The sequence below is a fragment of the Penicillium malachiteum genome (assembly GCF_028827825.1).
Source record: "Penicillium malachiteum strain IBT 17515 chromosome Unknown utg000002l:1.0-8849297.0:1.0-8852440.0, whole genome shotgun sequence".
Lineage (NCBI taxonomy): Eukaryota > Fungi > Ascomycota > Eurotiomycetes > Eurotiales > Aspergillaceae > Penicillium > Penicillium malachiteum.
In genome coordinates this window covers 1,535,434-1,560,510 of record NW_026643095.1, presented here as the reverse complement: position 1 = coordinate 1,560,510, position 25,077 = coordinate 1,535,434, and the positions used below count along the sequence as shown (strand labels likewise).

Below are 25,077 nucleotides of genomic sequence, written 5' to 3'. Positions count from 1 at the left end.
GATTGGCCGTTATTTTTTCATTCAATTACACCAGCCCCCAATGCTGAGATATTGAGGCTAACCTTTTTTGGAAGAAACAGCGCCAGATATGATTGATCAGGCTTTGATATACTCCACCTAGATCATCGGGCCAGCCTCATACTTGTCTAAAAGTTTCAGCCACTAACTAAGGTCTTGGTCTCTGAGTCGTCACAAATGGGCTATTTGCTTTACTTTCGAATGTCACGGTCTCATTAGCCTCGGAGTTTGAGCCTTTCACGGATATGGCCCGGAAGAGCTATTCGTGCGCTGGTAATTCTTATTTAAAGGAGGATAGTCGTCGTTGAAAAAGAAAGAGGATTGTGATAGAAAGAAAGAATAGCACCTAAAATTTCTTCCTTCAGGCCCAGCTCAACATGACTCAAACGACCCGACCTTTCAAAGTGATTATCTCAGGTGGAGGAGTTGCAGGTCTTAGTCTGGCATTAATGCTGGAAAAGGTTGGACTGGATTATGTTCTTCTAGAAGCCTACTCTGAAATCGTTTCCAACAAATCCGGCACGGGAATCGTTATGCTTCCTAATGGAAATCGCATCTTGGACCAGCTCGGCTGCTATGAGAGTCTTGTTCATCTGGCAGGAAACCCTATTGAAAGTGTCAGCTTCAAAGACCCCAGCGGAGAACTCTTGTCGTATACAGAAGGATGGCAAAAGAGAGCCTCAGAAAGGTTTGTCCAGAATACTTGATTGATATCCTCCATGGCGAAAGGTTTGGCTTGCTAACTATAACAAATAGGTATGGATATATGGCGCTCTGGTGTGACCGGGGTACGGTATTGCAGGCCATGTATGACCAGATAGAGGACAAATCGAAAATCTTGGTGGACAAGAAGGTCGATGTCATTCAACAGACAGACAGCGAAGTTGAAGTGACCACAGCGGATGGATCTGTTTACCGTGGTGATATCATCGTTGGGGCAGATGGGGTTCATTCTCGCGTCAGGCAAGAGATAGCTCACCATGCCTCAAAGATGGGTCTTGGTGAAGAATACACAGCAGAAAGTGGTGAGTTTTCAGCTTCTGTTGGCTTGAAAGCACTTCTAATCATCTTGACTACCTAGAAGTTCCTTCCACTTACTCATGCCTGTTTGGTATATCAGGCAAGATGGAAGGACTACCAGAGGCCACCCTTGACTACGTACTCAACAAAAAGTTCTCTTATATTATTGGAACTGGGCCTGCGAATCGTACCTATTGGGGCTTGATGAAAAACCTCGGTCAGACATTTCATGGTAGCGAAATACCTCGCTTCGGTGAGAAGGACAAGGAAGAAATGATTAAGGAACATTGGAACGATAAAATTGCCCCAGGTGTCTCTGTATCGGACCTATACAACAACCGACTACGTCCACTATTCATGGCCCCAATGCGCGAATACACATACAAGAGATGGCATTCGGGCCGAATGATGATGATTGGAGACGCGGCTCACCAGGTATGAAATCAAAATATCAGACTCACCATCCCATACAATTTCACTAAACAGTTCTATAGATGACTGTTATCATTGGCCAAGGTGGAAACCAGGCTGTTGAAGACGCAGCAGCGCTGACCAATCACTTGGTATCAGCGTTATCTTCCTCAACAACAGAACGCTTGTCGTATGAAGAGATACAACGTGTCTTTGAGGGTTACCAGCAAGCTCGCTTTGATCGAGTGAGTCGCATGGTTGAGCTTTCTCACCAGCGGCAGCTCATGGATTCGTTAGACACACCAGAGTTGGAGGAAATAATGTTGCATAAGTTCCCAGCGACGCTTCCGGGATCCGTGGTGCAAAGATGGGATCAAACATTTGAGCCAGCGGCGTGTCTCTATAACCTTCCAGTGCCTGCAAGGGCTAAGGAGTTTCGCTGGGTGAATGAGCCAAAGGACTCGGAGTCAAAGGACAGCTGAGATACTACCTACCGAGCGTCTGGCTCCAGGGCTTTGGCCAATTTCGCTAGTATGATTATTCAAACTAATCGTCAACGGATTTTGTTTGAGCATCGTTAACTCGTGATGAAAATGGTGGCTGATGCTTCAAGTTGATGGATCATTTTGAATGAATCTAGTAGCGGTTTTCATTTGCTGCGGACAGGGTCTTGAATATATTTGCGTTTTTCTAATTTATATTTTTCAAGTTGTTATCCACTCATTGAATGTTGTACCACTCGACGCGTTGGATTACGCGTCCAACATAATCGAAATTGAATATTAAATGGTTCAAATATCAGGTTGAGCTCAATAAGCTGGTGACGGGGAATAATGCACAAATCGATGCGGAATAGCGAATTTGTATTCTAGCTATAATCTAGAATATAGCTATCTAGGTGGGGGTATCATTGTCATTTCATAAATCATGAACGAAGAAAAAAAGTCGGAGAAAGAAGACGAAGAGAGGAGATATAATGGGGCTGAAAAGCCCGGGAAATGAGACTGAAAATAAGAGGCCAGCGCAGATGTATCAAATCATAGATGTCTCGAACTTTCGCGGGCTACAACATGATACTGACATGTTCTCAAATGTAGGAATGCGAGAAGATTGAGCATCAGTTGAAGTAAGATGATTTCCATGAAGGACTTGGTGATTGGCGCCATTGAGGACGGATTGTTCGGGTAGAGGTGCTTCCAGAGGCACGCCGTTGTGTCCGCTATGTGTGAGACAGCCGACACAACTACAATCGTTACCGCATTGGCAGCTGCCTGTGACGTCGGAGCACGCTGACGGTATTCCAACGGGATACTCCAGAGTATAGTACTCTGAGGGATGCATCAACTGCTGGTTCAGTTGATGGCCTGCCGGTAGAGGGGAGGAGTAGCCACTCGGCATGGCTGAATTGGGATTGGAGTATGGGTCGAAGGAATTGTGGTGCATAGCACTGTCCATAGAAGGTGTCTGCTGCATAAAGAAGTTCAAGGGAGTCGGAGCAGTGGTACTGGGGTAAGAATGGGGTTGGTAGGATTTTGCAAAGCCGTCAGGGCTGCGTTCATCGTCATCGAAGGTCATCATAACACCCATTTCCTGAACGTGCTGTCGAGTGGTATTGTTGAATGGATGGGCTGCGCAGCCTAAGCACTGGCATTCATCGCCACATTTACAATCATGGCAAGGGTCACCGACAGGTGTTGTTGCATGAGCATAGCCGTTGTGAGCAGCACTGGGAAATGAAGCCATGGGAGCTTGAGATATCCCAAGTCCATTCATCAAATTTGAATACTGGGCAGAAGATGCATTCGCCGAGTAGTTGTCCATATTATGGAAATAGGGTGAAGACTGGTGTTCCTGTATCCCGAAAGATGGCATGTACGATGCTTGTGTAGAAGGACTTGAATTTTGCCATGAGTTCTGGGGCAACGAAACATTCATGTATGACATATCGTTCCATGTAGTAGGCTGCTTGGTCCTCGGCTGCTGTGTCTCCATATGACTAGATACCGCTGACACACTGGACTTTTTACCACAACAAGACCCACCACTAGGAGCTGTGGGTATAGGTGGTTTTGAAGAACAGCAACTCGCAGCATTACCTGACTGTGGCATTCCGTTGCTTTCCTGTGCATGTGCAGGTGCAGATGCATAGGAAGACTTCCGGTGAGGCGAATGATTGCCGTTTAGAACGGGTTGATGAGGAGGCAGGCCTGTCATAAAAGGAGATGTCCCGTCCTCTTGTTTGACATGCTCGGGCATAGCTTCTAGAGCCTTGACAATGTTTTCGGGTGCCGCATGAATATGGCTTTGTCTTCTTCCTGATTTTTGGATTTTGCCCAGCGCGGGCGATGCGACTGGAAGCATGGGGGTTGGGGTAGGTTGATCTGAATCGCTGGGACTCGCGGGTACTTTGTAGAGAGGTCGGCATAGACAAGTCGAACCTAAATATAGCCATGGTCAATGCGATTCTGGTGAAGTAAAAATTGAGTTCGGTTTACCTTTTGGAATCCGGACCATGAATGCATAGGTCTTCTGGCAACTGCAAGTGCCTTTGGGATGAGGACATTTGGCCAAGGGTCGCCCAGCCTTCGGAACTTTCATCATCAATCGGTCGAAATGTTGACATTTTGACGAGCGGTGACCACGAATGCATGGCTCACTAGAATTGCGATTGTTAGTTGTTGGTTGTTTGACAAGATCTGATTGAAGCAAATCTCACCAAGACCATTTGGCACCCTCTTCGTCGAGAGGCATTGTTGCAAAACGAGTCTGTATGGTTCAGATCGGAGGTGAAATGAGCGTAAGATGACGAGATATGCGTCGGAGAGTCGCTAGTTCCGTGTCACCGGCGCAGGGTAGTGGGGTTATCGATACCCGACTCAAAAGTAATGGGCTCTAAGGAGATCGGAGTTGGTTCAAAGAGTGGAGTAGTGATATTATCACCCCAAAATGGTTCCTATTTGTCGTCCAATGTGTTTAGATGTCGAGCGGGGTTGCTGAAATCAAAAAGGCGCGGCCGGCAAATCTTTGGACGAGTCCCGAGCGGAACAGACCGGTTGGGTCGGGGGCATCAGTGACGACAACTCGACGAGAGGTGTAGAAGGTTGGATCCACGAGTCTTAATTCTAGGGTCCCAGAATCCAAAGGTGGAAAGTCTCGAGGATATCATGTATTCAAAAGGACCCAAGTTGTAGTCAGGAACAAGACGAGAACAGATGAATGTGATCTTGATGCGGGGAGCATGCTGACTCATCCCCCTTGGACTCGCCGCGGCCAAATGTTTGAGCTTCAGTACATTATTGTCTTAAGCAGTCTAACTCGGACAACATGGCAACTGCGCCAAACGAGGGGGCTCAGCCCTCAAATAATTTACGGTCTTTCCTTACTGTACCTCCTACTATTAAGCGCCTCTTTGACAAGTTCCCTTTGACCACCTACCCTGCAAACGATCTTCCGCAACGTTCTCCGTCCCGGCGACACGATAACCAATTGTTCGTCTTCAGCGATCCCACGAATGCGCGTCGAGGTCGCCCTTCATACAATCCGCAATGTCTTAAATGGCAGGTTCGTGACCATCTCAATGAATTTATGGGTATTTCCGATGTATTCATACTGTCCCATTCTAGGCGTATCTGAAATTCGTCGGCATTGACTTTGAAATCACTCCTTCCAATAACCATGCATCGCCAACCGGCGCCTTGCCCTTTCTCCTCCCAGCTGTTCCTGCCTCTGGTGCCTCGAATGCCATTCCCTCCCATAAGCTCCAAAAATGGGCCATTGAACAGGTCCATTGTGAGGAAGAACAGCAACTACATCTCCGTTTCGAGGTTTATGCCTCTTTGATTGACAGCCGGATACGCAATGCCTGGGTACGTGATTGGAGATAACTATCAGGCGCACTTAATACGATACCGGGTTACTAATATTGCATTCTCTCGCAGCTTTATATGCTATACCTGGATAGCGAGAACTTCGACGCTGTCGCCCGCCGACTCTATGTTGTTCCCTCCACCACAAATTCACTTGTCCGCGCAGCTTTGGGACTCGATCTTCAGAAGGCTGCACGCGATGAGCTTCTGAAGACATCAAACTATATTGATGTCCCAGATCTGGAGGCTAACGCCGGGGACGCGTTTGCAGCGCTGTCTGCCTTGCTGGGCGAGGACGACCACTTCTTCGGACGGCCAGATCCCGGCCTCTTCGATGCTAGTGTATTCGCCTACACCCATCTTATCCTGGACGAAGGAATGGGATGGAAGCAGAACCGACTCGCACAGCTCCTTCGGGAAAACATCAATCTTGTACAACACCGGGAAAGACTCTTGCGATTTTTCTAGACTTGTTTTATTATTTAACCATGTACTCAATATCCAGCGACAAAAAGTCAACTCCAACTTGAAATAATCTTATCTGATCAGTGACAGGGTGCACCTCAGATCTGTCTTATTGCTTCTTATTTTTTAGTTTCTATCACACCTTGCTAAAACATACTCCAAACCATACTTGGATCCCAATCCATTTGGTCGCCCGCACCCCCAATATCCCACTCAATTCCTCATCTACCGTCCTCTCAAGAACCTCTCCACCGCCACATTCTTCCTCAAGAGGCTCAACCTGGAATCCCGCTTCAGCAGCTGCAGCTAGCACGTCCGCAATTGAGTGACAATAACTCGTAGGCCGAATCTTAACTCCAGTTCCCGGATCCGTAAACCCAGCCTGGCTAAGTGACCCCATCTGCGCATGCATATTTGTAACGAGAAAGTAAGCCCCGGGTCTCATAATCGCAGAGGCAGCTTTGAAGAATGCTTTCAGTGGGATATGCTCCAAGACCAGCGTGGATATGACACCAACAGCACCATCTTGCAGGGATTCCGGTAACTGACTCTTATCTGAGATTGTTTGTAAGAGATTCAAGGTTCCCAGTGACACGGTGGTGCTGTTAAGTTCGCGAGTAGCTGACTGTATCGCTGTTCGCGCAACCTCCAACATCCCTGCTGAAGCATCTACGCCGATGACTTCAACCGATGGTCTGTGCGTGACCTGTGTACTTGTTTTCTGGTTCTTTTCGCACGCGGATACAGCCTCCAATAGTTGAATCGTGTTTCTGCCAGTCCCGCATCCCAGATCGACTAGCTTGAATGGATCTGTTCCGTGGAAGCGGGCATTCACACGATTCAAGAATTGGGGAAGTAGGGTCCGCATCTCAATCGTGTCAAGTCGCTGGAGAAAGTTCCCATCGGTGTCGTAGATCTATAGAAAATTAGCTGTCGGATTCGTTCAAGTTTGCACTGTGCAGAAGAAAGATGGATTCTTCCGAGTCGGGGCTGCCCAGGTGCTGATACTAGTACATACATACCTCGGCCCATTTATCGTACGCATCTACTGTGTCGATATACTCGATCGATTGAGCATTTGAACTTGAAGAAGCCTGGGACGGCTGTTCCTTTAACATGTCTTGAATCGTTTTCGTCATTTTGTTTTTGGGATGTTGCTTCCAGTACTCCGTATTCAATGTGGACTTGGCAAAACTTCAAGAATTCTCAAATTTAACCTTGACTCACTCTTGTCTGCCGATACTATGACTCAAAATCGTATACGAACTTGAAGTCTTAGAACGCCGCCTTGTGCCGATGATAGCCTATCACTGATGCACTAGAGATATCTGTGGATCCCAGACTAATCCTAATGAAACATTATGGATGTGCTGGAACCATGTAAAATATCAAGTTGGCATTCGAGGTTGGAACATTTGAATAGTTCATTTCAAAATTAGATATGAAAGGACTAGCTATACTGTCTACACATGCATGCGCACACTACAACGTGGAGTCTCCGAGTCAGATGCATGAAAGAGGCAAACAACTTGAAGGAAATACTTCTACGTAGAGTATGAAGAAAAGAATATACTACATGATGATTGTGAGATCAGAGTCTGAATTATACAGTTTCATAGTATTGGTGGAGTGCTATCTAGCATAGTCCCAAGTTCGTACACAATCATGTCGCCATCAGAAACATAAGGAAAAGAGGCACAAGGCCTTCTTGGAAAGAGGTCGACACAATTCCATCAGACAGGTATGAAAAACAAGAAACCACAAAATCCAGCAAAAGAACGAAAAAAAGTGAAAAGGGAAAAGGTCCCGGGGAAAACGGCGAAAATCGAAGAATCATCTGTGTGAAGGCGTCTGTCGAGTCGAAATCAAAATCCAGGATTTCGGAGATAACGTCAGTCTTTAACCACACCGTGCCAGACGGGACGTAAAGCTCGTGAAAAGAATCGAACAAAAATTGGAACAGGCTTGAAGAGAAGAAGAAAAAGGGCTCAAGAAGAGGAAGAAGAGACGAAAGCGAGAGATAAGAAGAGAAAAAAAAATCCAAACCACATCCATGCGGCCGTCGCGGGTCATTCTGTTAAACAGGCTGTTCATCATCGCCATGAGTATTCATTCAGTACACTGTGGCTCCGAACGGAGCCGTTTCTTTCAAATCCTCCACCAAATCCTCCACGTTATTGAGATAGCGACCCAAAAGTGCCTGCTTTTCGTCGGTAGTCCTTGTATCACGAATCGTCTTGCCCGCACCCGAAGTATGTGAGCTTTGCGACATGGGTCGCGATGGAAGCTTGCTTGGACTGCGCTGCAAACCGGGCGGTGGGCTTGGGCTAGCGGAGCCGCGGGCGCTAGGTCCCAGGATAGGTGTCTCGGGCATGAGATAAAAGTACAAGAACTCTACCAATTTCAGCTTGACTTCACGGGATGTGGCGCGCTGCTTGAATAGAGATGTAACGGTGAGAAGACCATCTAGGTCCTCGAAGGTACGTGTGTTGGCGGGGCAGTCCAGTAGGGCTGCGACGAGGGTGAGGAGAGTGGCGGATTGAATTGCAGGACAATTGATTGGGTCGAGGAGGTCGAGAAGGAGATTCATGTATATTTCGCGGTTGAAGAGAGTCCGTGAAGGTGGGTGGAGGAGTAGAGCGCCTTGGATGAGGTCAAGGGTACAAACGATGAGCATGTCGTTAGTGCCATTGCTGCCGCGACCGAGTAGATGTTCCAGACAGGAAACTAGGCGCATTGCAACTAGATTTTATTTTTGTTAGTGGGGTTTTTTTCTTTTTCTTCATGAAAACGGTGTCGCATAAAGTGTGATAAATAACAATAACAAAAACATTGAAAATTAGAGTAAAAATCATCATGGCTCCACCATGATATTGATATAAAACGATCTAAAACGTACCATTCCATTGAAATCCATCTTGAAGTTTGAAAAACTCTCGAAACGCCGGATCGTCTCGTAGTTCGGATAATGCCTTGGGTACTGGTGGTGTCTCTGTAGCCAAATATGACCTTCTCCGATCCGATGTGGATTTCGTTTTAGAAAGACAGATTTGGGCCAAGAGACCCTCCACCTGTCGCAAGCCCTTGCGGATCTTGCTAGGTTCGTAGGAAGAGAGATAATCGAAAGAGTGAGCCAGTAGATTCTCCATGAGGTTGATATTTTGTGATGAGGAAATTGGTAGAGAATAAACAAAGTAAGAAAATAAGTAAAGAAGAAAGGAAAGACCGGTGTAGAAAAAAGAGGCTCAGCTCTAAAAAAGGAAAAAACAAAGGGCTCAGCTGAACCGCATATTCAGAAAATCGGGTCTCAGGTCAGGGTTGGCCCGTGTTCTACGAGACGATGAGGTCAATCGGGCCGTGGTGCAGGTAAATAAAGTAAATAAAAGGTCGTTGCCCCGGACGACCCACTATATCCCACTATATTCCACATATATCTACCCCCTCGAGGGATACGGTACGGACTAAGTTAGCTGATCTTCTGGCGTCAATCGAAGGTTATTTTCTGACATCTCATACAAAAACCGGTTTCCCGATCTGGGGTTGTTCCATTCTTGTTTTTACTTAGCGTCTAGACATTCATCTACGTAGACTCAACGTAGTTCATTCTAGACATCTGAATACTATCCTGAATTCGGCGTCCTTGCAGGGCTCAACAATATTTATCCCCTTAGTATTGTTCGCCGCCAGGTTCATTCAATCTTTCTCCTACTTAACATTGTTCTCCGCACTTGCTGCATTCTAACTGTCAAAATGTGACATCCCAGCCCCATCACACTTGTGATATCTTTGTTTGTGCTGATACGCGCCCATGGATCGGCGTCGCAGCAACCAAACTCAGCCCCGAGGTTTTCCCCAATCGGGTGGCTGACTCATCCATGATTCGACCACATGGAACTTCTCAAGGTCGGTTGGAGTTGTGAATTCGAAGTGAATAGCTTCTTCCCCGCTCCAGAGGTCAAATAATGGGACTTTCAAAGAGGCTCCAGGAAATATAAGAAGCTGGTGAGACAGCATGATTTGGATCTTCACTGGTGCCTAGACGGGCCATCTTTCTTCTTGACAATTGTCCCTTCCTCCCCTCCAAAGCTACCAAACCCACCTTGGCCCCTCGCCTAAAGTCCAGATCTCCTTGCTTTTACAACCACATTTTTCAAACAAACAAGCCACACGATGAGTTCCAACCTGAACTTAGAGCCTCCAAGCCCTATCCCTCCTCGAACAAGCTCCGCAAATGCTCCTACAAGCCCAACAAGCCCATCCGCGCATCGGCATCGGCTCTCCGTCGCAGGCGGGGAACCCTCCCCGAAAATCAGGCACCGCCGCAACAAGTCCAGCGTGGATGGCACCAAACACAAAGATGGGCAGTGGTCTGAGAAAAACGAGGAGATCGTGATGGGTCCCTATGACTATCTTCAGTCACACCCCGGCAAGGATGTGCGTCGCCTATTGATCGATGGCTTTGACTCTTGGCTCCAGGTGCCAGCAGAGAGTCTGGAGATCATCACCAAGGTGGTAGCCATGCTGCACACGGCATCGTTACTGTTAGTCGCTCCTTACCTACCCGCTAACAATGCACTGCGACTTCCCAGAACTGGATTCACTGACATGTATCTCCCCCCACACAGGATCGATGATGTCGAAGATAGCTCCGTCCTCCGTCGCGGTATCCCAGTCGCCCACAATATCTTCGGCACTGCGCAGACCATCAACTCAGCCAACTACGTCTATTTCCTGGCTCTGCAGGAGGTCCAGAAACTGAATAACCCGGCCGCGATCGACATTTTCGTGAAGGAGCTCTTGAATCTTCATCGCGGTCAGGGGATGGACCTCTTCTGGCGTGATACGTTGACTTGCCCGACGCAGGATGAGTATCTCGAAATGGTGGGAAACAAGACAGGTGGATTGTTCCGGCTTGCGGTGAAGTTGATGCAAGCAGAAAGTGCAACGGGTAAGGACTGTGTTAGCCTTGTGAATGTCATGGGCCTGATCTTTCAGATCTGTGACGACTACTTGAATCTTTCCAATACGACCTACACCGAGAACAAGGGTCTATGCGAGGACCTGACTGAGGGCAAATTTTCTTTTCCCATTATTCATAGTATTCGTTCGAATCCCGGGAGTCACCAGCTTATCAGTATCTTGAAGCAGAAGACGACTGATGAGGAAGTAAAGCGTTATGCCGTGCAGTACATGAAGAGCACTGGGAGCTTCGAGCATTGTCAAGTTGTGGTGCGGGAGCTGCGAGACCGAGCCTTATCCCTGATCGACGAGATCGATGCTACACCCAATATCAATGGTGCTGGGAATGGAAATAAGGTACGAGCGGTTTTGATGAATATTGTGAAATCCACCCTTGGGGAGGAGAACCCGCAATGAGCTTGCTGTGGTGAGTAGAGAGATCTGGTCATCTGTTTGATAATACCCCAAAGTTTTCGGTTTTTTTTTCTTTTTTCTTCGCATGTCTTCGAGTCTTCTCGCTATCTCGAGCCATGTGATGTTACGATACCACGATCATACCAGTCCTCCTATTCCTGTCACTATCCAGAATGATTGCACATGCACTTTGATGTACTCAAAATGAATACTAGTAGTTGTTCACATTCATATTTAACTGTGAAAAACAAGTCGTAGGGTACATATATCCCATTGTCATGTTATTAACATAATTAAATCCCAACACATGGTGTGGAAATTAAACCAAATTACCAAAATCTACAATAGATGTGTAGAAATTATATCCGAACCAAGACACCAAAAGCTCAAGCCAAAACAAACCCTTTACATCATAACACAGCAAGCCTTCTCCAGTTTCTGCAAAAGCTTCGGCACCACCTCGTTGACCACCTGCTCCATCTCGTCTTGCTGCTGAGGTTGTTGCTGTTGCTGGTGCTGTTGCTGGTATCCACCAGAGTAAGGCTGCTGCTGCTGCTGCTGACCAGGGTACTGCTGGTGTGGTGCCTGGTGCTGCGGGTATTGAGGCATAACCGCCTCGCCACCAGTCAAGTTGACATACATACGACCAGCATTCTCCTCAGTCGCATACTGGAGACCAAGTTCCTGACAAACCTGCTCCACGCGAGGCTTGATCTTCTGCACATGGTTTGCGGAGTGGTTACCCTTACCCACGATCCTAAATCCAAGTTAGTTTTGTCCACCAGTAAAAGTAAGCTGCAAATTATGCATGCAATACTTGAGAGAACAACATACACATGCAAATGATCCTGTCCATGCGCCTTCGCATACTTAATCCGCTCCTCAAGAATCTCCTCCGCCTCCTCAACAAATTGACCATGCAGATCAATAGTATCAGCAGCTACGCGTCCCTCAGCGTTATTCTCACGGAAAATAAACTCCGACGCCTGCTTGTTATACTCCTCCATCTTCCGACCATGCGCCTTCCCTTCCTCGGAAAGCTGCTTGGCGCGCGCTCCATCACCGCTTGAGTATGCTTCTTTGGACTGTAGGATCCCAGTATTAGCGAATTGATGCGATGTAGTATAAGGGAAATCGTGCGGCTGGATGAGGAGAATATCATACCCTCGAGAAGCATGAACCGCGCTTGGAGGCTTCCTGGCGCGCCAGATCGCGGAGGCGGTCGTACTCCGCCTCTGCGTCGCTGCTCTGCTCGTGGTTAAAGGCTGTGAAAGGTAATAGAAATTAGTTCCAAAGATTCGATTTTCTGGTGCAATTGGATTTATGAACGTACCACGAGGGCCTAGGTGGGACATTTCGTGAGACATGGTGATGGACAGTGTTCAATGGAGGTTCAAGTTCAAGTTGGCAGGGTCCTGGGAACATTTAAAGTGGAGATAACAGGGGAACCCGAAAAATCCAAATCAGATCGATCTGATCGTTCCATGGATTTGGTATTGAAGTACCATGGTAAGTTTACGTATTATAAAGGTACGGATTTATAGCACTAAATTGGAGAAACTAACGCTGAGTTACCACTAACTTACTAGTACGTAGTACGGATACTCATTCAGTCTTAATTTTCATCTCGTCTGATAATGTCATTTTGGTCCCAATATCACCCCATTCCATACCAATATTCGAATCTTGAAAGAATGTTACAGACTAGGAGGATTCAAAGCATTATTACCGGCGGGTCAAACTATTGAACCAGTTCACCCATGGGTCTGTGTACATTATCGACTTGTCCCAAAGCCGTGGTCTTGGTGCGGTTATAGTGTCGACGCTATTGCCACCCCACTTCCGCTGATTCCAATCCTTTAACATTACTAGTGCGTAGTACGGAGTACAGAGTATCGTCAAACTTCAGAGGCACAAATATTGGATGACTTCAAATTATCAACAATCCAAATAAAACTCCTAGTTATATCTCTATTAACACGTATAGGCTGTGTCGAAATATTGAAACCCACTTCCAAATCGAATCTTGAACTACCAGATGGCAGAAAATGTGCATGATCAGACCGGTAGTATCACAAGTCCCAAAATTCCTTAATCAGCATATCAAATTCTTCAAATGATATTTACTGCGTATAACTTATCCCAAAGAAAATAATGTTATTCGGCCTCATACTTATACCCTCAATCCACTTAAACCTGATCTCTAATCCCACGCCTGGTATCGCAATCGCCACCGATCATAATATCGAACAAGGCATAGTCTGTTGAAAGCTTAGCAAAAAGCTATAGTATCGTGCACAGAGGAACAAGGGCAGCACCCAAGGTTGCTATGCCTCCTGCTGCGGTTGCCCATTGTTGGATCGTGTCTAGGTTGATCTTGGGGGACTTCAGTGGATTGAAGACAAAGAAAAGGGGATACTCTTACCCTTCTTCTGCTCAATTTCTCCTGTTCATAATTCGCCTCCGCCATCTTCTGTCGTAGCTCTTGAAGTTCCAGTCTCAACTGTTGATCTGGAATTCCGGGATATCTCTTTAACTCTTCAATCTCCGCTTTCAGAGCCTCGACTTGTTCTCGTAAATCCAGTCCGAGTTGTCGTCCAGCGGATGTCGCAGCTAATCGTCCATCATTCTGGACAAGCTCTTGTTGCATTTGAAGAACTACTGGTCCGCTGTTCTTGGCTAGTACCATTCTGATAATTTTTCGAGCTGACTCGTAATTGTTGTCATGGCGGACTGTTGTTGCTCCATTCGCTACCATCCCACCCCAGAAATCGGCTTCTCTTCGTCGTTCTTCGACTCGTTGGGTGCCAATAGAATCGTTTCCGAGGTCGCTCCACATCGTGGTAGCGATGATTACCTTCGAGAATGCCTTTGCGCCGCAGACCTTCTCAAATAACCGGTTTCTCTTCCTTTCACTACCTTGAACTCGGTTGCCATTGATCGGCTGTAGGAGAATGATACCAGATAGTAGTTGACCTTGAGCATATGTAGCCGCCAAGTGCGTAGCAATAAGCTCTAGGATATCACCATCTGTTCTTGTGGTATCATCGAACCCCGGGGTATCAATGAGAACAACGCGCTTGCCGTCAATCTCAAGACGGGATGAAGAAATCTCTTGAGTGCCTTCCCAAGTGTTAGCCGGGTCTGTAAATTGTGGTTGAATCAAAGACAAATATCTGCAAGAATATTGCGAACTCACATGATGCTAGGCCATGACCTATTCTCAGATCATTCCGACCAGTAGCCTTGGAGATGAATGTGGTTTTCCCAGCACCAGTAACCCCCAGAACTGCAATGAGTATATCCGCCATATTGAACGTGGGATAACCTTGGAAGTTAATGTTCGGCAGGAAAATAAAAATTTAGTCTTAAAGACAAGGCCAGCCTGGTATGTTCAGTATGAATGACATGGCGGCACAGGGTTAATAAAGATAGAAAAAGAACAACTATCTTCCTCTTCGTACTGCTCCTCCACTCGATTTCAAAGTTGCTCGTATCGAGGGTTCACGGCTGTGGCTGAGGCTGAGAGACCCTTTCACCCGGGTAATCAGGATCGAGCGGGGTAATAATGCCCTGCATCACACCATATCAATATGTTTTTTAGCTTGATTCAGTTATCAAACATGAAGTCTTTCACACGAGGCAGGCTTTTTGCCGGAGGTTTGTCCAATCTCATGCAGACACGACAAGTAGAGTTCTCGCTCCCCTCTCATTTCCTGCATCCGAGCAGTGACAAGGCGATTTTGTGAGGCTGAGCCTTCGCATCACTCGCATGCAGCCTGAATGAGGTGTCTGATTGCCCGGGTAAAGATCATCGGTGGGAGTACCCGGGTGCCTCTCGTATCAATCTGCTTGAAGCTCAATCTAGGCAGATATACCAGGATCTAAGCCTCATTACACCAATGAGCTACCCAATCTTCAGCCGACGCGACATCCAAACTCTTTTTCATGTTAATGGAGTCCATCCTTCAATTATCATTGGTCTCCTACGTCATGTGGATTGTGATCACTTTATCCAACTATTTGCCTGTCAGCGACCCAGCTGAAGCTAAGCCACGAGGAGCCGCTCTTATATGGGGCATTTGACCACCCCAAAGCACTGAGAAATATTGAAGATCTGAAGGTATCCATCTCCAAATCTTCTTACACCATGGTAACTCATACCGGGAAAATGGACCCTCAACAGGAGCGTAGAATAGAGAATCGGGCCCCTCGGCGACAAGACGATCAAGACCTAGTCATTCGAGAGCCAGGTTCCCGACTAGAGGGGAATCCTGACCCAGGTCAAAGGTCAACGGTTTCAGTTCCTCGACGAGAGGGGAGTTCAACTCCAAGTCAACTCTCGACGGTTTCAGCTCCCCAACGAGAGAGGAATCCGGATCCAAGTCAACGGTCTACAGTTCCAAGAGAAGAGGTACCAGAGCCTCAAGTGAAACCGTCAAGGCCCCCACCTAGAAAAAGAGTCGCAATTTTAGTCATGGGTGGCACTGGAACAGGCAAGTCCTCTTTTATTGCAGAGGTGACTGGGGAACGGGTGCAAATTGGACACGATCTACATTCTTGTAAGTCTTCTTGACCACCGGAATGAGTATTAGATCTCATACTTTCCATCAGGTACCGCAGAATGCACAAGCTGGGAGTGTCGTCTTGACGATCAAACGACCGTGACTCTCGTCGATACCCCGGGGTTCAACGATACTAACCGTCTGGACCTCGAGATTCTGAAATCAATCACCACATACCTCACGTACCTACAAGAAGCAGATATACAGCTGGCGGGAATTATCTATATGCAACGAATCACCGATAGGAGGATGACTGGTGCCTCTTTTCTGAACTTGCAGATGTTCCAGGCGTTCTGCGGAGAGAAATACTTTCCGCAAGTGGTGCTTGTCACTACTATGTGGAACACGATCCGAGATAATAATACAGCTCAACAGGAACTGCTATCCAGAGAGAGGGAGTTGGCGACGACGCCCGAGTTCTGGGGAGACATGATTGCCCGTGGTGCAAAAGTGAAACAGTTTTACGGTGACAGAGCCTCAGGGCTCGATATTGTTCACTTGCTTTACCAACAAGAGCACACCCGACGGCCCCGTATGATGAAGCAGTTAGACCAGGGGTTCATGCTACCTGATACCTCGGCTGGACAGGTCATGACGGCTGAGATCATAAAACAAGAGAAGAGGAGAGAGAAAGAAGAAAGAGAAGAGAGGGAGGAGATAGAAGCAGAGCGGTTAAGTCGGCGGCAAGAGTTTGCACCTAGCTCTCGATCATCACGGTCTACAGCACGATTTCATAATCAGAGACAGCCACCAACGTTCTCAGCTAGAGGATCACAGGCAGAGGGAGTTGACCGACGCCTCGGACCGCAAGACCCAAATATTGATGCTTTAGAAGCAGCTCGGGTTGTATATTCAAATTACTACTCGGGCTGGCCCTTCACTGGCAGGTTTGGACCATCATGAGGGTGAGGAATTGGTCTATCCATGATGCATGTAGCTAGTACTAGAAGTCTTTGGAATCAATGGATGCCTGCAAACCGCTGCCTGTAGTCCAATGAAATTGAATAGTCTGTGATGATGTGGACCTTTTAATCCAACTTGAAGTCGGTAATCGTGATGAGCCACAAAGGTGGGCCGATCTAGCAAAGGAAGAACTTACTATGGAAGACCTCTGCTAGTGGCCACTGATAGCGCAAAGACTCATATCATACCAGTTGACATTCGGATTATTCATACTGGAACTGGTGCCACGTGGGAATTTGGAAATCTCCCAAGCAGGGTTGAATAACCTTGAAAATGGATGCGTTGCGAAGACAGGGTGCTGCGAATGCGCGTGTCTATGTACTGCACATTTGCGCTTACCTCTTCACCGGCATAATCCCAGCTTCATCACCTTCAAGTTCACTTTGTACCTAGGTACAAATGTGCGTATTAGTCTGCATCTGTTAGAGCTATGACGAACATGTTTGTCTCCACCACTAGGTAGCATAAAAAACTCCAAAACTCCATACTCTGTCTACCATCAATACATGCCCACGGACTCAAACTAGGACTCTGCCCCTAATACCCCGTATAATCTAAAAGAGACCCAATATATTGGTCTCATACCCACCGGCACAACTCCATCCTGGTCAAGTGTGGAGCAAAAGAAGTTAGTTTGAAGATCTTGGCTAGTAGGGACTAGAGTAGATTTGGAGAGAAGCGGAATGGTTAATACGGACATTTGGGCATTTGAAGAGTTTGATTTGTTGTTAGAGCTCCGGAGAAAAAGAATTGGGGTGGAGCGCTATCAAAGTTTGTATAATATTAGGATGGAGTAAGCAGTATAGGCAATAAGAATTCTCCTACGGAATATAATGTCAACTGGTAGCTTTTAAGTATTGAATCTTATACTAGTTAGTTAGTACTATGTATGATGTAAACAACCTTGGAAGACAACTTTTCCTAGAGAGGAAAATAACTTCCTATTCTGGTAATTATGTTGTCAGGTCTAAATTCTTAGTCCGTACGAGTACTACGACCGTATATCCCGTATTATTCCTTTAAGATAAAAACATTCACTCTAAAAAGATCATACGAAATACTACCTAGGTATCACTATCTTTACATCCATGAACTACTAGGTATTAGTTCCAAACTCAACTATCGCATCTCATTTTCAAGATTTCTCATCTTCAAGAACCTTATACAATGTTAGGGGGCACACGCGGCAAAGAACGCCTAGAAACACTAGCAAGTGGGTCAGGGAACAATAGCGTGGGAAAGGAGCAAGACAAAAAAAATTCCAGAAATTCCATTCTCAGGGGCCCATGACCCATGTGGATGCTCTTTTCCACCATGTGGGTTCCTGATTATCCCGGCGCCGACCCGCTAAAGTGATTGGAAGGATTTTTTGCCATGTTGTCATCCAGACATTAGGGCTCACCCACCATGCATAAGAGACGGCATGTAAAGTATTTACAAAGGGGGGCAAAAAAAAAAAACTTGTCAGCCCATGCTGCAACTACCGTGACATACAATGGACCGGGGTTTTGAGTGTGCGGGTTTGCGCCCCCCCTCTCTCTCTTTCTTTCTTATCCCCGGTCAGATCGGCAGGTGGAGTTCAAGTTTGGGGTCCTATTTCAAGGCAGAGTTCAACACATGTGCAGTAGCTGAGCATTGGCAGACTAGATATGCACCTTTATGTATCATCCGAGTTTCAACGTCACAACCGAGGAGGGTCTTACTAGCACTAGAATATAGGAGTTATTTTTATAATGTTTACTCAGTAAAGTTAGGATTGATTACGTAGTATTCCAACTTCAAATGATTCAAGTCTGCAGTTGAAGATACATTCAAACATTTAAATGTTTTATCCTATACCTAGTTTTCTTAATGATTATTTTTTGTCCCCTCTTCCTTACCGTCGGGGCTGTCCGTCTGACGTCTGTCAGTGTAACTGTGAGACTCTTCTTTCAGCGATGTTCCAGGCTGAGGCAATACGTAGGGCACCACAACGGTCAGCAACCCGGAGTAGTAAGGTCGCCGGGGTCCACGGGGGAGGATTGAAGAGGATCGGCAAAAGTTCTTCAGAGTTGTTGCAGATGAAAAAAAAGTCGCCCCATTGTATCAAGAAGTACGGACTTCGTACTCCGTACCCAGGTACCCGGAATACTTGGATTATATCGGACAATAATACTCCCCACAACATTGATCTGCATTGGATATGAATATGGATTGTTTTGGTACTTTGTAGTTGTAACATATGAATAAATCTCTTTTTCAACCAATTTGATTAGAATATGATTCTTTGTTTCCAAGTATGACCTTGTCTGAAGATGACGATACCTAATTTTGGCCCCCCGAATATATGCACAGCATGGCTAAACAAACCAAATAGGGGGCAGAAAAGTTGATCATTGGGGCTCGTGCTAAGTGAAATAGGTGAAAGTGGTTAATGTGGAGAACATTACCTAGGTAATAAACCAATTAAATTTCATAGAAACAAGACCGCTGTTCTGGTCGAAACTACTATTTAACCAATCATCATTCACTATTGACTCAACTTCAACCTTTTGGAAGCTATTTAGGGGATCCAGTATTGTAATCATCGTAATAATACATAACTCCCCTTTCCCTGCTGAAACTTCCCAATTTCCCCCCCTCCCCCTTACCTTAATCCTCTACGGCTTCAATCTTGCTCCTTTTCTTTCTTTCCAAGGGACTTCAATTCCTGTAGGTCTTCCCTCTTCCTTTACCCCCTCAGATCTCTCGTGGTTCTCGTTCCTCTTCGTTTCAACCCTTGCATATCCTTCACGATTGCTATCCTGAAACGTCGGTCCTCGGCGACTTGTACTACCTTCTTGCCACCCCGTCCATCCTAAAACGCGACCCGAGAAAAAAAAAGTTGGAGAGAAGGACAGACAACAAAAGGAGTCGAGAGAAAGTTTGCTAATCCAGTTGTTCCTGCACCAGCCCTTGTGAATCCGCGACATCCTACACGTCGATCGCCTCGCACGAACCATCGCGATCGTTTCTTTTCTTTTTCCTTTTTTTTCGATAATCAAAAGTCGCACACGAGACCGTCATCATGGGTTGTGGAATGAGTACTGAGGATAAGGAGGGGAAGGCCCGCAATGAGGAGATTGAGAACCAGCTCAAGCGCGACAAGATGATGCAACGCAACGAGATCAAGATGCTTCTTCTCGGTACGACATCCTCAATTACCGCGTTTACGATTCAATATGATTCAACAGATGGACTAATGGTCTTCGTATAGGTGCTGGAGAGTCTGGCAAGTCGACAATTCTGAAGCAGATGAAGCTCATCCACGAGGGCGGTTACTCGCGCGACGAACGGGAATCTTTCAAGGAGATCATTTACAGCAACACAGTGCAATCGATGCGTGTTATCCTGGAGGCTATGGAGTCACTTGAGCTTCCCCTGGAGGATGCCCGCAACGAGTACCACGTTCAGACTATTTTCATGCAGCCCGCTCAGATCGAAGGTGACAGCATCCCGCCTGAGGTTGGCAACGCCATCGGTGCTCTCTGGCGCGATACCGGAGTTCAGGAGTGCTTCAAGCGCTCTCGTGAATACCAGCTGAACGACTCCGCCAAATAGTGAGTGATTTATCTTCCGCCAATGGTGAGGGGGGTCAAAGCAAATATTCTAACCTTTTAACAGCTACTTCGATGCCATTGACCGCATCGCTCAACCCGACTACCTTCCCACCGACCAGGATGTTCTCCGCTCCCGTGTCAAGACTACCGGTATCACCGAGACCACCTTTATCATCGGCGATCTGACCTACCGCATGTTCGACGTCGGTGGTCAGCGTTCCGAGCGAAAGAAGTGGATTCACTGTTTCGAGAACGTCACCACCATTCTCTTCCTGGTCGCCATCTCCGAGTACGATCAGCTCCTGTTTGAGGACGAGACTGTCAACCGTATGCAAGAAGCTTTGACTCTGTTCGACTCCATTTGCAACTCCCGGTGGTTCGTCAAGACCTCTATCATTCTCTTCCTCAACAAGATCGACCGTTTCAAGGAGAAGCTGCCCGTCAGCCCCATGAAGAACTACTTCCCCGATTACGAAGGTGGTGCTGATTACGCCGCTGCCTGCGATTACATTCTCAACCGCTTCGTGTCTTTGAACCAGGCCGAGCAGAAGCAGATCTACACCCACTTCACCTGCGCCACCGACACTACCCAGATCCGATTCGTCATGGCCGCTGTCAACGGTAAGCCTCTTTATTTACCCCCTGTCGTCCCCACTATCGGAAACTTCCGATTATATCCGGACATACCAGAAAACTAACTCTTCTTAGATATCATCATCCAAGAGAACTTGCGCCTCTGCGGTTTGATCTAATGAACTTTGCCATTCCCCGAGTGTCAAAATTAGATCGCATGTGTTTTGTTTCCTTCCGGCTCTCCCATCAAATCTAACCATGATTTGATCTAAAAGCCCTGTCTCCAAGAATTCCGGCGTTAACATCTATTCCGCATATGCTTTTCCTGCTCCCTTTTCTTTTCCTTTCTTGTGTGTCTTCTAATTGCGGTCTTCTCTGACACGATCTTTAGCCGGTTTATTCTCCTACTCTGAAAGACGTGGAGCAGGGCCCCTTTTCCTTGTTTCTTTTCAACATCTTTCTTTTCCTTTTTTTTTCTTTTCTCATTTCTCATTTTCCCCCTTGTCTCTGATTTGAACGCTGGATATCCTGCTTGGTTGCCCCCTCCATTTTTTATTATTTCTTTTTTTTGTTTCCTCTCCCATTTGTGTCTTGTATGTAACCATACCGTCTCACCCCTTCAGTATCCTCCGTGTCGCGTCCGGTGGAGGCATTGCGCAACCATATGGGCTACAGATACAGGGAACTGACAGCGGATTCTCATGTCTCTTCTCATGTGTCATGCCAGGTCGGTCGTTGGGTTATAGTCAGTTAAGAATTGAATCATCGGGTTCCCGACCTACAACATTACATGACATAGCAATTTCTAAGCTTTTTATTGACTATAAGATTGAACTAATATGGATACTTGGCAATGAACATTTGGATTCTAAGGTAAACATTCAGGGTATCTCAACTAAACCAGGAAACCAACCAACACCTTCCGCCTCGTGCCTCAAAAAGAATATGCAAAATGCAATGCAATGCTTAAACTTAAGCTTAAGCTTAGAACCTCAATTTAGGTCCCACATAAACAATCAAAATCGCAACAATCCACAACCCAAAGATCCAAGCATATAACATCATTCTCCCCCACCACCCCTTGCCCTCAGACATCTTCCTTATCATACCCATCCGCTTCCCAGCCGCCTCCATCGTCGCCGTGGTTTTATCCATCCCCGTCACAGCACGATCAAGCACCGACTGTTCATTTTCCAGCGTTGCCTGGAAAGACTGTGACGAGGCCTTAAGTTGACCAGCAAGCGACAAGAGCGAGCTAGTAAGATCCTCTTGTTCGAGTCTGTGGGAGCTAAGTGCTTGTTCGGTTGTGTTGAGTTTGGAGTTGGGATTTGCATTGCTTCCTGATGCTTTGGCCGTGCTGGTATTATTTGACTCTGGAGATTGATTCGCTGTGGATCTGTTTCGGAGTGTGGAGGTTGGGGTTGAGGTTGGTGGTAAGGTTGATGTAGGGGATACTGTCGTTGTGGGTGCGGATGCAGGTACAGATGCAGGTACGGATGTTACTGTCGCGGGTTTTGTGGTAGTGATATCCCGCTTCTCTTCTAGGGACTGAGTTTGCGATCCCTTTGTTGATGGTGTGACTTTCTCCATTGTGACTGGCTTGCTGAATAGATCGTCCCATTCCCCGCTTTCGGTATCGATATCATTTTCCTCGGTTCGTGAACTCTCCTCGTCTAGGACGATTTGCATTCGCTTGAGGAGATTTCTGTCGCGTGCTATCTCGGCTTGTGCTTCATGTCGGTGTTCCGGAGACTTTAGTTGTGAAAGGGAACGCTCCAGCTGCGAGAGGAGGGTGCGTGCGTAGTCGACATTCTGGAGGTGGTTGTTAGCTTGTATTCTGTATTCATCTCGAATAACGGACCAAAAAGAGCCATCGGGCCATTTTTGGTATGATTCAGCATATAATGAGGATCCTACCTTTGTGATTCGCATGCGCTGGAACTCGGACCCGTGCAATGTGCGGAGTTCGGAGCCTGGAGATAGAAGATTATGCTCGAGGCGGGTGAAGAGACGAGCGGTATTGAGGAGGGTGAGATCTGGGGAATCCCCCGTGGAAGGAAAGGCAGTTACAGCCATGGTGTAGAGGCGGAGTTTAAGTTGTGAACTGTCAAGGAAGAGTAGATATCAACAGAGTTGAGATCTGGACAGACCGATGTCATTGCTGACTCAGAATCACGGGACTATCCAATGGATGGAGATAATCTACTGAGTACACAATCTATATTTACCAACTCACTTTAGACCAAAACCACTTTCCAACATCACATATGCAGTGTATCTCTCTCTCTCAAATGAATGAATCCAATGCTATACCGATTGATCATATTCCAAATCATAAAGCTACATGAATATGTATAAAAGAAGCAAAGAAAACAACCTTGGAATAAATCAAATATCCTCCTCGCCAAATCACACAAACAAAAAGAAAAACAAAAACAAAAACAAAACACATGAATCCAAATCCACATTAATTGTACTCAACAATCAATCTCCGAAAGGTTCTCGCTCCATCATCATCTTTCTCAAACATAGTCTGCGCCGTCTCATTCCGCTTCTGCACCGGACCATGAGTATCCGATTTCGGTGTCTCCGGTGAAGACAAAGGCGAAGAAGGAGGCGAAGAAGATGCATTCTGCAACTGCATTTGTTCTCTAATTCTAGCAGCCACCGCCCCGCTACTAGGGAAATGACCACCGTGAGATAGTGGCCTCAGGACATCAACTGCAGAAGCAGGGGGTGGCGAGTCAGAGTTTGCCAGGCCTTTTTCCATGGTGGAGGCGATATTCCAGCTCCACGCGGCCGGGTTCTTTGTTTCCGTTGAGCCCGAACTGGTCTTGGGATATCCCTGCAGGCCGAAGCCGGCGTGTTTGATGTATGCGATTGCCACCAATAATCCCAAGCAGATTAGAAGTATGGCGCCCACTGGCAGGCTGACGGATGTACGCCACCAATTTGGATCCGGGAATTGAAATTGCTTTTCAATTTTTGGTTTGTCGAGTCTCACTGGCAGGGTTTGATAGCTTTGTGGCTTTGTGAGCATGACGTCCCGGTGCACTGGGCTCTTCCCTTCCCTGGGTCTTGTATATCCCGATATAGTTTAAGGGATATTTGACATGGAGATTTCGAGTTCTTTGTTGCATGCCAATATGTAGTAGATTTGATGTTGTTGTAGTATTCAATATCTTTGAGTAGTCGGTTATCTGTGTCCCAAGTATGACTCGGAATAGGATTCAGATCAGGTGTAAATGGGGCCAAACATCTACACTGAATATGACCGTGGGGTCAAGTAGAAATGGAAAAGAAGTCGATTTTATTTTCAAAAAACCATGGAACTACAGGGGTTCTGGGGCCATAATATACGACAAGAATAGTGGGTGGCCTTGGAGACTTGGAGACCAAACATGATCGACGGCGAATTTAAAGAGACAAAAGGAAATGATGGCGGGGCTCTAATGACCCTCTCATGACCCGAGCTTTCTTTTGAGGCGTTAGAAATCTGGATCTATCTATACACTGAGGGTTCGCACTATGATCCCCGAAGCAATGTGACACAATAGTTCGCAGGGAAGTATATGATCCTTAAATTGGTTTCTACTTCACCTTTCTATGATTGATCATAAACTTAAATTCTGTTCTTTTTTCATCATTTGCCTAATACTAAATAATCATGTACGACGTCCAAAAGGTCTCCTCGGACAGCCGATGTTATTGTATTTCGCCCCACTGAGACTTTCCCTATGCCTCTACCTAGGTAGGGTATGAACAAAGCAGGGAAAAAAGCAAAAATAAAATGAAAATAAAATAAAATTCATAGAATTATGATGAAATCAAAATAGGATAAAAACGGGATGAGAGTTCCATCCTACTATTCCCTCACATTTAATAATAACTAATTATGTTCACACAGTTCAAAGGACGTAAAAAGTGGGTAAAAGAACATTTGAACCACCAGTTGAACCACACTAAATCACAAGTTCCAGCTACGCACGAGCCAGCCACGATCTCACATTCAGCTGCCGCTTCCAGGCGCCACTGACAGGAGACCTAGGATCTGCGCTCTAGCCAAAAATTCCCAAAAGAAAAAAAAAGGCGGGAAGCGAGAAACACAATTCAATTTGCATATTCAATTTACACCATAAAGAGATCTCCACCTGACCAGCATCATCCTTCCACAAAAACCATAAACTTGAACCAGAGAGCTGGTTTGCGGAGAAAAAAAAAAGTTCATGTCGATCATTTGAACTT

At 46.4% G+C, this 25,077-nt stretch overlaps 12 protein-coding genes across 12 annotated transcripts; 5 read left to right on the top strand and 7 right to left on the bottom strand.

Moving 5' to 3' along the window:
* Positions 1-395: 395 nt before the first annotated feature.
* Positions 396-1,931, top strand: N7483_003628 (FAD-dependent oxidoreductase; the record flags this gene model as incomplete). Its single annotated transcript, XM_057087065.1, has 4 exons — positions 396-706; positions 775-1,043; positions 1,103-1,473; positions 1,533-1,931. 4 exons carry the CDS (start codon positions 396-398, stop codon positions 1,929-1,931), a joined length of 1,350 nt encoding a protein of 449 aa, XP_056946894.1.
* Positions 1,932-2,481: 550 nt separating this feature from the next.
* N7483_003627 (copper fist DNA-binding domain-containing protein) lies at positions 2,482-4,200 on the bottom strand (the record flags this gene model as incomplete). The annotated part of the gene is made up of 3 exons (XM_057087064.1): positions 2,482-3,887; positions 3,945-4,105; positions 4,166-4,200. 3 exons carry the CDS (start codon positions 4,198-4,200, stop codon positions 2,482-2,484), a joined length of 1,602 nt encoding a protein of 533 aa, XP_056946893.1.
* A 573-nt stretch (positions 4,201-4,773) lies between these two features.
* N7483_003626 (putative mitochondrial outer membrane protein (Sam35)) lies at positions 4,774-5,783 on the top strand (the record flags this gene model as incomplete). Its single annotated transcript, XM_057087063.1, has 3 exons — positions 4,774-5,010; positions 5,073-5,315; positions 5,388-5,783. 3 exons carry the CDS (start codon positions 4,774-4,776, stop codon positions 5,781-5,783), a joined length of 876 nt encoding a protein of 291 aa, XP_056946892.1.
* Positions 5,784-5,916: 133 nt separating this feature from the next.
* Positions 5,917-6,919, bottom strand: N7483_003625 (class I SAM-dependent DNA methyltransferase; the record flags this gene model as incomplete). The annotated part of the gene is made up of 2 exons (XM_057087062.1): positions 5,917-6,696; positions 6,803-6,919. 2 exons carry the CDS (start codon positions 6,917-6,919, stop codon positions 5,917-5,919), a joined length of 897 nt encoding a protein of 298 aa, XP_056946891.1.
* A 974-nt stretch (positions 6,920-7,893) lies between these two features.
* On the bottom strand, positions 7,894-8,929 carry N7483_003624 (cell division control protein 14; the record flags this gene model as incomplete). Its single annotated transcript, XM_057087061.1, has 2 exons — positions 7,894-8,522; positions 8,680-8,929. 2 exons carry the CDS (start codon positions 8,927-8,929, stop codon positions 7,894-7,896), a joined length of 879 nt encoding a protein of 292 aa, XP_056946890.1.
* Positions 8,930-9,950: 1,021 nt separating this feature from the next.
* N7483_003623 (FPP/GGPP synthase family protein) lies at positions 9,951-11,156 on the top strand (the record flags this gene model as incomplete). Its single annotated transcript, XM_057087060.1, has 1 exon — positions 9,951-11,156. The coding sequence occupies one exon, from the start codon at positions 9,951-9,953 to the stop codon at positions 11,154-11,156; it is 1,206 nt and encodes a 401-aa protein (XP_056946889.1).
* A 402-nt stretch (positions 11,157-11,558) lies between these two features.
* Positions 11,559-12,520, bottom strand: N7483_003622 (Smr domain-containing protein; the record flags this gene model as incomplete). The annotated part of the gene is made up of 4 exons (XM_057087059.1): positions 11,559-11,910; positions 11,988-12,238; positions 12,318-12,418; positions 12,487-12,520. The coding sequence occupies 4 exons, from the start codon at positions 12,518-12,520 to the stop codon at positions 11,559-11,561; spliced, it is 738 nt and encodes a 245-aa protein (XP_056946888.1).
* Positions 12,521-13,480: 960 nt separating this feature from the next.
* Positions 13,481-14,464, bottom strand: N7483_003621 (p-loop containing nucleoside triphosphate hydrolase protein; the record flags this gene model as incomplete). The annotated part of the gene is made up of 3 exons (XM_057087058.1): positions 13,481-13,519; positions 13,579-14,297; positions 14,353-14,464. 3 exons carry the CDS (start codon positions 14,462-14,464, stop codon positions 13,481-13,483), a joined length of 870 nt encoding a protein of 289 aa, XP_056946887.1.
* Positions 14,465-15,630: 1,166 nt separating this feature from the next.
* On the top strand, positions 15,631-16,320 carry N7483_003620 (uncharacterized protein; the record flags this gene model as incomplete). Its single annotated transcript, XM_057087057.1, has 3 exons — positions 15,631-15,715; positions 15,768-16,250; positions 16,307-16,320. 3 exons carry the CDS (start codon positions 15,631-15,633, stop codon positions 16,318-16,320), a joined length of 582 nt encoding a protein of 193 aa, XP_056946886.1.
* Positions 16,321-19,727: 3,407 nt separating this feature from the next.
* Positions 19,728-21,011, top strand: gpaA (guanine nucleotide-binding protein subunit alpha gpaA; the record flags this gene model as incomplete). The annotated part of the gene is made up of 4 exons (XM_057087056.1): positions 19,728-19,845; positions 19,917-20,259; positions 20,324-20,880; positions 20,968-21,011. The coding sequence occupies 4 exons, from the start codon at positions 19,728-19,730 to the stop codon at positions 21,009-21,011; spliced, it is 1,062 nt and encodes a 353-aa protein (XP_056946885.1).
* Positions 21,012-21,816: 805 nt separating this feature from the next.
* N7483_003618 (uncharacterized protein) lies at positions 21,817-22,908 on the bottom strand (the record flags this gene model as incomplete). The annotated part of the gene is made up of 2 exons (XM_057087055.1): positions 21,817-22,644; positions 22,750-22,908. The coding sequence occupies 2 exons, from the start codon at positions 22,906-22,908 to the stop codon at positions 21,817-21,819; spliced, it is 987 nt and encodes a 328-aa protein (XP_056946884.1).
* Positions 22,909-23,299: 391 nt separating this feature from the next.
* Positions 23,300-23,872, bottom strand: N7483_003617 (uncharacterized protein; the record flags this gene model as incomplete). Its single annotated transcript, XM_057087054.1, has 1 exon — positions 23,300-23,872. The coding sequence occupies one exon, from the start codon at positions 23,870-23,872 to the stop codon at positions 23,300-23,302; it is 573 nt and encodes a 190-aa protein (XP_056946883.1).
* Between the last annotated feature and the right edge of the window lie 1,205 nt (positions 23,873-25,077).